Source organism: Centroberyx affinis, unplaced genomic scaffold (assembly GCF_046629955.1).
Source record: "Centroberyx affinis isolate AG114_WGS23_722 - 3 ecotype Tasmania unplaced genomic scaffold, CSIRO-AGI_Caff_v1 ptg005703l_1, whole genome shotgun sequence".
Lineage (NCBI taxonomy): Eukaryota > Metazoa > Chordata > Actinopteri > Beryciformes > Berycidae > Centroberyx > Centroberyx affinis.
In genome coordinates, this window is record NW_027282878.1 from 19,329 (window position 1) to 31,996 (window position 12,668).

General features: G+C 38.2%; 1 protein-coding gene across 1 annotated transcript; it reads right to left on the minus strand.

Moving 5' to 3' along the window:
* Window positions 1-1,190: 1,190 nt before the first annotated feature.
* Window positions 1,191-9,703, minus strand: LOC139667690 (uncharacterized). The gene is made up of 7 exons (XM_071547179.1): window positions 9,642-9,703; window positions 9,266-9,319; window positions 6,612-6,763; window positions 4,947-6,022; window positions 4,686-4,841; window positions 4,067-4,159; window positions 1,191-2,712 (listed from the first exon to the last, which is right to left on the minus strand). The coding sequence occupies exons 4-7, from the start codon at window positions 6,006-6,008 to the stop codon at window positions 2,392-2,394; spliced, it is 1,632 nt and encodes a 543-aa protein (XP_071403280.1). The 5' UTR covers window positions 6,009-6,022; window positions 6,612-6,763; window positions 9,266-9,319; window positions 9,642-9,703; the 3' UTR covers window positions 1,191-2,391.
* Between the last annotated feature and the right edge of the window lie 2,965 nt (window positions 9,704-12,668).

Here is a 12,668-nt window from a genome sequence, read left to right on the forward strand (position 1 = left end):
ATTTAGGAGAGAGAGAGAGAGAGAGAGAGAGAGAGAGAAGAGAATTTAGCCAGAGACTGTGGGGTTAGAAACAGAAGATTGGACTTGGAAGATTGGTAGAAGGTTGATTTTGTAGCAGGGAGGAATGTGTGGGGAAGGTGGGGAGTAAAGACTGAAAGTGGGAGTAGTCATCCGACAAGGCAGTTTTGTGCCACCTTCTCTTGATTGCCTAACAGCAGCCAAAGGGCGGGCGGTGACAGACGAGCAGAAGAAAGAGGACAGAGAAGATCAAAAGATGATGAAAGGGCGAATAGAAGTGTGGAACTGGCAGGTGCCGTGCCAAAAAGAGGACAAAGCGAGGAGAGAGGGAGAAAGCACAGACAAAACACTTACTAAACTGAGCCTAGCTGTAACAGGATTACAATAATGAGATTAGTAAAATCTGATAGCCTACCTGTAATCCATACGAAAAAAGAAATTACAGATACCTTTGAAAAAAAAGATTATGTGATTTCCCAAGAACCCCAGTTTTAATTGTGAAGTTATGCAAAGAGCATTGTGCCCTTCTGCCATAGCGCACATGTAGCTTACTGTGGGAAATAACTAAATTAAAAAAGAGTTACTTAAAATACACAATTACTTAACAGAAAAGCAGTAATATTGTGTGCATTTGCAAAATGTTAACAGTAGCCTACACTCAAAAAAATATTTAGGCCTAATATTTAAGATTTATGTATTTTAATTGCATATAAAATTTCCATCCATTTGGATTACACAGTTTTAAGATAAACAAACTAATAAACTTAATGTGATGCATATTTGTCAGTCAAACATAAATGAAACAAGTAAGAATGAGATTTATGTAATAGTACTAATAAACCCAATGTGTTTTAAATACACAATAACCAGGTTTATATATTTATCATCAATAAATCCAATTTGTTTGAAATTCATAAGCACCAGGTTTATGTATTCAATATTAATAAAGCCTATTTGTTTGAAATGCTTAATAACCAGGTTTATGCAATAAACCCAATTTACTCAAAATGCATCAAATTTATGTACTTTTTATTAATATACCCAATGTATTTTACATTTATAACAAGATATTTCCAATTTTTGAATCTTTTTTTCCATTCACCCCACACCTACAACAATATGTAACTACAATACATAAAAAAAAGAACAGTCAGACCACCTTGTTTCACATTTAACAATTTATTAACGCTTCTCAAGGCATGTGGCACGTTTGGGCATTGCAAAAACTCAAAGGAAGCAACACCACTTCCATTCAACAGCACTGTATACTGACATTACAGCACACACCCAAAAAGAGGAGGAGCTAGCAAGACATTTGTACACAGAACCAGTGCTCATACAAATGTGTGTGCAAAAAACAAACAAATCATAAAAAAGAAAATGCCCTCTGGGAAAATCCCAATAAAAATATTATTAAAAAAAAAAAAAAGAAAGAAAATGCCCTCTTAAGGTTAAGAAAGTGCTCTATTTTCAAACATTTACTTGTTGCAAACATTTTAAAAGCTAATTTAAGGGAACTCTGGGCTTCTGAACTCTGTTCTCCTATGATGTCAGAAGGCTAACAATTCCTGGGATCCAATTTTGAAATTGGGATCCAAAACATTATCACAAGGCTCAGGTGAGCAGCTATGCCCTATTGACCTTAACACTTTGCTGCTTGTTACATGACACAAATAATATATATTGTAAACAGTACTTTCTGCAGCAATACGATAAACTCCCTCAAGAACTGTGCTTAACAATTGTGTGACACTTGAGGTAGACAGGTAAATCAATCATTATAACTGTAATGCTTACACTAACATTTCAAGGAATCCCTGACATACATTTTTTTTACATTTTCTGACCACCACCCGAACAATCCAAAACATTGCCATAAGGGCTCAGTGGTGGAGTGGCTTTGCACCACCACACTTTTCATGCATGTTTAATTACTAGTGCAGGAATATAAAAGGAATATTCTGCAGCAAAAATATAGCAATCAAGAACTGTGAAAAACACAAGTTGAAAATGTCAAATCAAAAATGTACAGAAATTTGCAGCAAGTCAACCACTTTGATACACCTTTTCCGGAGGGAAATATCAGTGTATCAGGCCAATTACTCAGGCACTGGAGCATCTTAATTGTCAGTGCTTGGACTTTTGGTGAAAGCTTGGTTGTGTCCAGTTCCATCCAGTTCCATCAGGATTTTCTGACACACTTCAAATGTGCACTTGACGTCCTTAGGGTAGCTTAAGTTAAGCGCATAAATCAGTCCAAAAAGCATCACACATCCAAGGGTGAGACAAAGTTCACTCAAACAAGTACAGCAAGTCAACCACTGATATACATTTTCCAGAGGGAAATATCAGTGTACCAGGCTAATTTCTCAGTCACTGGAGCATCTTAATTTTCAGTGCTTGGACTTTTGGTGAAAGCTTGGTTGTGTCCAGTTCCATCAGGATTTTCTGAAACACTTCAAATGTGCACTTGACGTCCTTAGGGTAGCTTAAGTTAAGCGCATAAATCAGTCCAAAAAGCATCACACATCCAAGGGTGACACTTTGTAGGTTGTGCAGAACTTCCACGCCTTCAAGTACAACTCCAACATCTGCAAAAGGCTCGTCTCCAGGACCGGCACCCTCCACCCGAGTGACGTAGATGCCCATCGTTGTCTGTACAATCCTCAGCTCAGCCTCTCTAGATTCGCTGTCCTGGAGGATAAACAGAGAACAATGAGCTGTGTCCCAATGCCGGTCACATTGTGATATTCAGAATTTTTTAAGGCACACTGTTTTGCAAACTCTGACATTACAGATATGTAGAATCATTCAAATGCAAAATAATGGAACATTTTTCAAAACCTCACACAAAAAAACCCCAGAAAGACCGGAAAACTGACCGTCCATTTCTGTCTAATCAACAAGTTTGCAAAATCACTCATCAGTTTAGAAAAATGGCCAGCTGGACAGTTTTCATAAAATGACCTCAACTCACCATCGATGCCTACAAAGTTTGCCACCTAAGTAGTAGGCTACTTTTGTAAACCTGCAAGCCAACAAACCAATCTACATGCATTGTGATCCTTCAAAAGTTACAAATACTCCCCCACAGTCAGCTGTTAATTACTTTGGTAAATTATGAAACAGGAAGACTATAATCCGAATTAAAAATAAGGCCAGTGCAATTTTAGATTTTTGGACTGATTTTGGACTGAACTCAAACTACCCTAAGGAGAAGAAGAAAATCCTGATGGAACTGGACACAACCAAGCTTAAAAATGCAAGCACTGAAAATTAGGATGTTCACAGGATTGTGACTAACTGGCCTGATACCTTGATATCTCCCGCTGGAAAACATATCAAAGTGGTTGAATTGCTGCAAATTTCAATATTTGTGAAATTTGTATACGGTACATCAAGTTTAAAGTGTTTCTGACAGTTCTTAATTTTTTTTTATTTGTGCTGCAGAATTTTTCTTTCATATTTCTGCAGTCATGTGTTACGGTTTTAATTTGTCAGAACTAATGTACTACTTCCCTATCTACACCAAATCTGAGATCAGCATAATGGTTTGAGTGTTTCATGATTCTGATCCATAGTTTCCATACTTTGTACTGCCAACTGTTTTATACTTTACCAGGGTCATTTACAGCTGACAAGTTTTTCATTTGGCTTGTAAGATCAATCATGCTCCACACTGATAGCTGCATAGTTTACTCTTTCAGTGCACACTACACACACATGGGCAAAGCTAGACTGTGATGCCTATGAGACAATTACCATAACTATCAATGCAAATATATCCATGACACATTTATAACATACTGAACAAAAATATAAACGCAACACTTTTGTTTTTGCTCCCATTTTTCATGAGTTGATATAAAAGATCTAAGACTTTTTCTATGCACACAAAACGAACAAAATTTGAGAGAAATAAGCCTTTTGTGTGCATAGAAAAAGTCTTAGATCTTTTATTTCAACTCATGAAAAATGGGAGCAAAAACAAAAGTGTTGTTTATATTTTTGTTCAGTGTATAAAGAGAGTAGGTTGACATACACTTACCGCGTATTCTTTGACGAGTGTCTCCATGTCTTCATTGAGGTAGACACTTAGGCTCCTCAGGACACAGTCGCGCTTGATGTTTATGTCTTCATTCTGAAACAAGCATACCAACAAGATCCCAGAAAGAAGAAAATTACATTAGTCAATGCATTGATTTACAGTTTAAATTAAGTTAATTAATTAATTAAGTGATATTTTAAGACTAGAGCAGCCAGGGCTGTACTTGCTGGACCCCCTCCCTAGACATGTTTAGTTGTCACCACATTATCCTAATGACTTTGATATAATCTCAAATATAATGTATAATATAATGTACATTTTCTGATTGTACAATAAATACTTTGCATGAGAGAAATTGTTTGTCGTTTGTGTGTATTAAGCTGCTTTAATACAAAGATCACTAAAGGTCTCTAAGAATCAGAAGGTGGTGAATGTTTGGTAATATGAATTCACAAACCCATATTTACTACATGAAATCACTGTTGGCCTGCAAATCTGTTTAACTTTTAGAAAAGAAAGGAGCGGAGAAGGAAAGAGGAGGAGAAAGAGAAAAATCCTAAGAATTCCAGCAGCTTGTTGCTTGGCACCTTAAAAAAATAATACATAAAAACACACTTACATTAGCTGTCGGTGCCATTATGGTACGGATTTTCTTTCCTGCAGATCCTCCTCTGGCACGGAAAACCTTCATCAGGTCATCAGTGTATCTGTCCAGTTGTCCAATGAATTTTGATATCAGAGGAACAGTTGTTATACGCATGAACTCCAAGTTGACCTGAAAGAGAGGTGAAAAGACAGGATATACTTGACTTTAAACAAGATGTATAACACTGAATGCAATTTGCATCTACATTTCAAACAAATGGGTTACTACACTTACTTCACCAACTTCAAACAGTGCTGGCCATCTGTTTTGGACCTCTGTAATCATTGGCTCCTGAAGAACTTCTTGTCGTCTGTACGAGAAGGTACGCTGCATCTTTTCCTTGACCACTGCCTCGTCCTTTCTCCTTTTTTTTACCTCGGTCAATAGAGCAACCCTTTCCACCTCTAGGCTGGCTGTGGTTTCGCCTCTTGGATGGCTTGGACAGAAATTAACCTCTGCCTTCCGGGGCTTCTTGATGTTTGCAGCTGGTTTCCCCTGACCTTTCCGTTTGTTCTTAAGTGAGTTGACAATGACTTCTGGGTGTCCAGCTCGGCTGAGCTTGGTGCGGAAGTTCATCATCTTGATCTTAATGTAGTGCTTCCATCCACAATACCCAGTGCGAGTTCCTTTCTCACGCAAACATGGGTGGGTCTGTACCAAGACCTCAGCAACTTCTTCAAACTGATCATCCCTTGGATATGCTGTGTACTTGATAATTTCTTCTGCAAGGCCTTCAAGAATATCAGATCTGACTTTCGGGGTAAGAGATAGGAAAGTTCCATTCGCAATGAAATCATTATTCCCCTTCTGGAGCAGCATCTCGGCACAATATGAAAAGCGTGGCACGACAAAGGCTTCAGGCCAAGAGCAGGACCGGGACTCAGGAGATGACAATAAGATGGTATCATTGCTGTTATATGAGTTAATGGATGCTGAATCACTTGGTTCTTGCGATGAGGAGCTGGCAGATGCACTGGGGGGAGTCACTGGGATTGTGGAGCAGGTATCTTTAGTGGGTGGAGCTGAGGAGATTACAGAGCTGGTAGCCTCACAAGGTAAGTATACCACTTTCAAAGTACTTCGATCTTGAATGTCTGAAATTGACAAGAGGTTCATAAATTGATTTCCAAATTCTACATCTTTGTACTGAAGCCTGAACTGCTCCGTCACTCCAAAGAAAGTCTTAATTTCAAGAGCCAATTCATCCACAGATGTCGGTATTCCGGATTCAATGATTAGTTTTCTTGCATCGTCTTCACCTCCAAAAAGGACTCTGAAGCTAACTGGTCCTGCCATCCTGCTTTGTCAATCTAGAGTGCAGACACAAACACACAAAGAGGACAGGTATTAGTCTTGTTATTAAATAAAGTGTTAACATGATTGTTAGGTTCTTATCCCCATAAGTCTCTCTCTCTCCCTCTCTCCTTCCCATCTCTTTCCCATCTCTCTCTCTCCCTCCCTCTCTCTCCTTCCCATCTCTCTCTCTCTCCTTCCCATCTCCCCCTCTCTCTCCTTGGCCTGCTGCAGGCGCTAAAGGAAAAGTCATATGGTTACCTAAATTGACAGGTTTCATCTAGGCAACATGAACGTTGTCACCAAATTTCATGGCGATCCACCAAATAAGATTTTGATATTTGCCACTCTGGACCTGATGACAGACTGACCAACTGACACGGTGACGTATAGGCCCCCCACTTCCCAGCAGGACAAAATATAAACATTTGAATTTGTTTGATAGTACACATTTAAAATCCAAATCAACAGATATTTGTATATTCACATACACAGTGCCTTGCAAAAGCATGTACACAATTGGACAGCTGTCACAACAAAATCTGTGTTAAAGTGTTAAAGCTACTGAATACTTTTACAAGGCACTGTAACTTATCTAAATCAAACCTTTGATGACGATGTGTCTCTTCAGGGTTACCATACGTCTGGCTCCAACTGTGTAGGCCACAAGTGGATAGCAATCCGTCAGCTCCTCAAGCTGAACCAGGGCAACCTCTTTACCCGGTGACGAAGTCAACTGAAAGGCTCTAAAATGATCTCTATACCAAGCACAAAATAAACGAACAATGAAACTCAATTCATCTCCCATTATGCACATTTGTAGAATCTCTGCGAATTCAGGCATTCCAGCAGTTGAACCACATGCAACTAGCATTCCATTTCTGTAATTAATTCCTCTAGTGGTGACATTTTTTGCAAGATGAACTTGACTGATATCTGGATACTTCTGCCTGAGAGCCAACACAACTTCCTTATTCAGAACATCAACCTGGACTGTGGAGACATTTGTAACTTCCAAATTTGATGTACTGAGACTGGATGAATATATGTGATAACTGATCAATTGCTGGTGTTTGGCTGCCAGTGAGAGTGCAATATTCCTGAAATTATTTGTGTATCGGGCAACTTGTTTAAAAAAGCTATGTTTAGCTTCAAATCTCATCGTCCATACACCTACAAGAGGCCCAAAGCACCTAATCAAGTGCGGGTAATGCTCAAGATAGTGGTGTTTAGGTAACAGCTTTCCGCCTGGGTTAAGCTCAAGTAGTCTCTGTCTGTGCTCAGACACTTTGACATCAAGATAGGCAATTGTCTCGTCGGTGTGAACAGGTGCCACAACTAATTCTACAATTTCCTTCAGGTCTAGTATCACTTGCCAAGCAAGCTCACCCTCTGGTATCAAGTCTCCTACTAGAAATGGAAGCAATCGAATTAAGTTCCAATTTTCATGGGCGTTGCCACCTATTGTCTTCTTACATGAATAGCTGTGTGGTATGATGTGAGATCGATTTTTTTTGTCACTCCACTTATAAGGAAATTTGAGGATTAGCGTGTTAAGACATTCAAGACTGAAATACTTCTTAGAGATCAGAATACTCAAACACAGTGCCAGTTCAAATGGGACAATACCCTCAAATAAATCATGCACTATATCTGGGGGATAGCCTGTGCTAACGTGAAAATGGTGAAGATGTTCAGTTAAAACACACGCTCTCTTCACTCCAAAGCAATTCGTTTCAGTTTCCTGTGCAGACTTCACATGTGCTTCATGTATTTCTTTGGTTCGAAGCAAAAAAGCACCTGACTGAACATCCTTTGATTTAATATCTTCTTTCGGAGCAGTACAAAATCGACAAATATAATGCCCAGAGAAGCTCTCGACAAAACCAGCCAATCCGTGGGCTCCCAAATTGTCAGCTATAACACTATGGACTGTTCCTTTGACAAACTTTCCAAGCTTTGAGATGAACACACCATGCTCTTCCAAAGTAAAAAGGTCTTGTAAAAGTGGCTCTAATATTTTACCATAGCCATATACCTTTACATCGTCACTCTTGCACAAAACTGTCAAATAAATTGAAGAGAGTGCTGAATGAGAGCCTGGTGGCAAGTTATTCAGAATCCAGTATACACTACACAATTTGTGCTTCTTTCGTGATGTGCCCAGGGGATTACAAAGTTCAAAGTCATCAATGTATAAGCTTAAACAAATTTTCAACTCATCACCTGACAGGAAAGCATTTTCCTTGAAGTACACACCGTCTCTTATAGAGCGATACTGCTGGTTCTCAAGCTGCTCTGTATTACTTCCCTGTGTTCTGTGGGTATTGATAACACTATTTAACACTACAGTAGAACCAAGTAACTGCTGCAAAGACCGCAATAATGGAATATATTGAAAGGTCCTGCTCTTTTTTTGGTCCAGAATAAACTCCACTGGCTCAACAACATTAAACAATTCCTTAAAGTATTCCTTTCTCTTAAAAGCTGTAGCAAGGGGGCCACCTTTCCCTATTGCTTTCACCAAAGGATTACATTTACACAGTATATCAGCTAGTTCGTTAATAATTAAGCTATCAACTTCTAGGTTTTTGTTTTTGAATAATTCAGAAAGACTGCTACAAGTTACAGGCACAGACACAGTACTTAACAGGTAGTGTAGTTCATCAAGCAATTCATCAATTGCTGTAGATGGAACATGAAAAATATTTTCCAACTTCAATAAAATTGAGGCTATTTTTTGTTCTACTATTTTTGGAAGGTCCTCTGAAGTATCAACATCACTATCTGCATCTGACAGAGTACCAAAATCTATCTCTGCAGAAGATGAGGGGCTATCATCTACAGGACTACCAGATTCGTTAGACTGAGCAGTGAGTTTAACAACACCTGCCTTAAAATCTTTTAGAGTGTGGGGATTATGTTTCCGATTTTTATGCGAGTTAAATGTACCATATATGTTTGTCTGAAACATACATCCTTCAAACATACAAGTTATGGTTTCATACTGCCTAAGATGTTGATTTACATGAGTAAAGTATTCCTTCTCAGTTGAAAGTTCCTCACATCCACACGTCTGACATGAGAACGTAGTTAACTGAACATGTGCTGTTTCTAGCTTCCTGTGTGTTTGATATGTGTGACTCAAAAGGTTCTTCCAACTTGTGAATGTACATGGACAATCTGCATACACACATGGATAACGGCAATTGCGGCCATAGTGGATATGTTTCAGCCTAAAATGTTTTAGCAACTCATACCTGGTAGATAATGAAATGTCACACACTTTACAGGGCCACATTCACATACGGTATCTGTGAACAAAGACAAAGAACAATTTATCAGTTGTGGGGTCATTAATAAGTGCTGTCTTTCAGCTGGATAGTTAAACATTCAAACACAGCTCCTTTTTTTAAATGCAAATGATGATTTACAGCACACTACCTGCAAAACCATATCAAACCCTAGATCAAACACTGCAAAAATGTTTGAACTATGCATTAGGCATGTTATGCTTATGTTTATGCTTTTTATGTTGATTCATATGAACTTCAAAATGAGTTTCATTGTTCGTCATCTGATGTATTGAATTTTCTGTGTATTATAAATCAATGTCTTTGTAGCCTACATACTTACAGGATCTAAGAGGTTGCCCCGGCATACAGTTTGATGTGAGCAAAGATGCTTCAAAGAATTAGGTATCTGTAAAAGACAAATGGTTCTAGTTAGAAACAAAATGCATTTAACATCTAATTCTATAATTGTGTGACGTTCTTTTGCTTAAGAAGTCACAATGCCAGTATCATTTTTTACAGAATTTTTTTGAGTAGGCTACTCAGTCATCCTTTAGACCAAAATTTTGTCCATTATATACTGACTGCAGTAGCTTATGCTTTTGTCAAGTAAAATATTAATAGTTGACAGAAATACAGCCACTCCAATCAACCTTGGAATAGAAAAAGTCTGCACCACTCTTTTAGCGTAGTTAACATTTGCAAACTGTGACATTTTTCAACTACAGTTGCCCATATATATATATATATATTTTTTTTTTTTTGGCATAATTCAAAACGTATCATGCCAAATTACACTGTAGGCCTGCTCTCAATTGCTAGCCAGTCATCTCCACGCAATATATTTTACAATCAATGAGAAACTTCCAAATACCATATGCACACATAGTTTTTGAGATCACTTTGATATGATACTACAGAATATGCATCAAGATTAACCACAGTTTCTCACTATAATCCGTTCCCTTAATCTAGGAAAAGTGCGGGAAGCAGCATTTTACCCCCTCCCCAACCCCATGAACAGTTTTCAATCTGTCCTCCGTGCTCTGCCTTCTCTGCTCCGCCAAAAAGCAGCTCTACTGTGTGCGCGCGCGTACATGCTACAAAAGGCCGGTTAATGCCATCGTCAGTTCTTCAAATTGAAACTAATTAACCTACAAGCACTTGAAATGAAGTTGTCACTGCAATAAAATGGGCTAAGCATATTTATAATAATGGTAACTGTAGGAAAATGTAAATAGTATTTACCTGGATGTAACTTCAGTTCTATTAGTATGTGCGTAGCTCTCTAACAGGCTCGCGATTAGCACCAACTCACATTACCACGTGTGGTGCTAGCGAGTGGAGCTACACACAGTAACTAAGTTAAAGGCTCTGGCACACGAAGCGGGTGGTCAAGCCCCCGGTCTTACCTGGCTGTCTTGAGCCATCTGTGGCTGAAGCTAACCTGTAGTCTGCGGGTGTGTCTCGCAACTGTTGCTAGACGTGAAGAGGGCTAGTTAATTGGTCAAATGCTTATGAGGCTATCGGGCTGATAACGTTAATCGCAAAGGTCCGTCGCCTATTTTTAATTACTGGCTCGTTTTAATTAGTAATAAGTGTAATGTTGGCTAATGAGAAAAACATCTAACTAGCTAAAGTTAGCTGATATTATTAGCACCACGTACGCGTTAACGTAGCTAAGTTAGCTAGTAGACTAGACGAAAATGTTTGCAATGATGGACTTATTGGATTTGATAGTCAATATATTGATATTAGTGTGATACGATATCAACTGCACTAAGAAAACATACGTACGTAGACTGATAACTGGCAGGTTATATAGGATGTGTGCAGATGTTACTTACCGGTCACATCCAGTCCGCGGGTTGCTCTGAGGTGAGATGGCGGACAGGTGGCGAGAACTCTGACGTCATTTCCGCTTCTAAACGATTTCATTTCCCGAAATTTCTATGTAAACCAATCTCATACATTTTAACTAATTGAATCATACTTGTTCCACAGCTAGCCATATTTAAACCACGTTCATACGTTTTAACTGATTAAATTAAATTGTTTTCACAATTAACAGATTTATGCTGATTCTAAGGAATTTTAATACATACATTTTGAAAATCTGATTATTTAAATAAAATCAAATAGATGAAAATACTTAATAATAAACTATGCCATGATTCATTTTTTTGAGTGTATGTTTGCATATAAGGGGAAAAGATAGACAGAAAAGACCAAACAACGAGACTCATTCACATTTTAGTTATAGTTTCCCCCAAAATTGAAAATTCTGCACCGAGTGACAAAACAATGAGATTAAAGCATTCCCCAACCCTTTTGAAATCAAACGCACTGTACACTGACGCACCCAAGGCAATGTAGTGGATGTAGTAGCTCAATCATTACCAGTTAATAAGGGGGCTAGGTGTGGTAGAGGATTGACTGACACCCTAATACTGAAATAATTTCGACTTTTCTCGCCGCCTCCCCTCTCGCAGGCGGGGGAATTAGTATTATCACATCAAAGGCTTCCTTTAAAACGGGTATAAAAATCATTTAAACAGACAGTGGCAGTGATTATTCAAACTAGGTTATTTGCCAGGGAGTGTATGTAATATGGCGTCGTCGTCAAGACAACTTCATTTCCCACTAAATTGCTGTCTGTCACCAGAATAAGTAAATTTGCCACTGTTTTATCAGCATCATTGTGTCAAGTTGGGGGAATACATCAAACAGTCAATCTGATCAACAGGAAATGAACACACAGTGAATAATGCAATGACTGAAAGGAGAGGGGATTGGTCCGTTGATGTGCCGAATGTAAATTTCCTCTGCAAATCTATTTTTCCTTCTTCTTCTTCTTAAAAGTATAGAAAAAAAAGCTCTCATCTTCCCGTGAAATGCTTTGCTTATCATTGTGACTCCACGACTGTATTTATTACCTTTTACCTCAACGGGCTGACAGATAAATTGGAAATGCATAATGATTCAGAGCCTAAATGTGCATTATATCATTATATATATATAGCACTGTATATAGTTCTAATGTAATGCAATCCTTGGCTATATGCAGCAACATGAAAATGCATTTGATGGATTCACCATTGAACGTAGTTTTCTTTCTAAGAACAAAAAGTTACTGCACACTGTTGTGAATTTGCAGGCAATTGCACTAAATGTTTCAGAAGCAGAACCTTCAGAATTTAGTTCATGAAGTATTTAATTGAATTTGTGTGGTCAAAAATGCAACAATAATCTTTATGTGAATTAGTTTCAACAATTATTTTCACATTACTTTCGGACAACATTGACACTTGCCAAACTCCATAAGGATTTTATTTATTTATTTATTTATTTTTTATGAATGCCAGACTGT

Coding starts and splice junctions, on each gene's coding strand:
- LOC139667690 (XM_071547179.1), bottom strand. CDS start 6,008: ATGGCAGGACCAGTTAGCTTCAGAGTCCTTTTTGGAGGTGAAGACGAT. Junction 4,842..4,946: donor CACTGTTTGAAGTTGGTGAA/GTAAGTGTAGTA, acceptor CCTCTCTTTCAG/GTCAACTTGGAGTTCATGCG. Junction 4,160..4,685: donor TAATGGCACCGACAGCTAAT/GTAAGTGTGTTT, acceptor TGCTTGTTTCAG/AATGAAGACATAAACATCAA.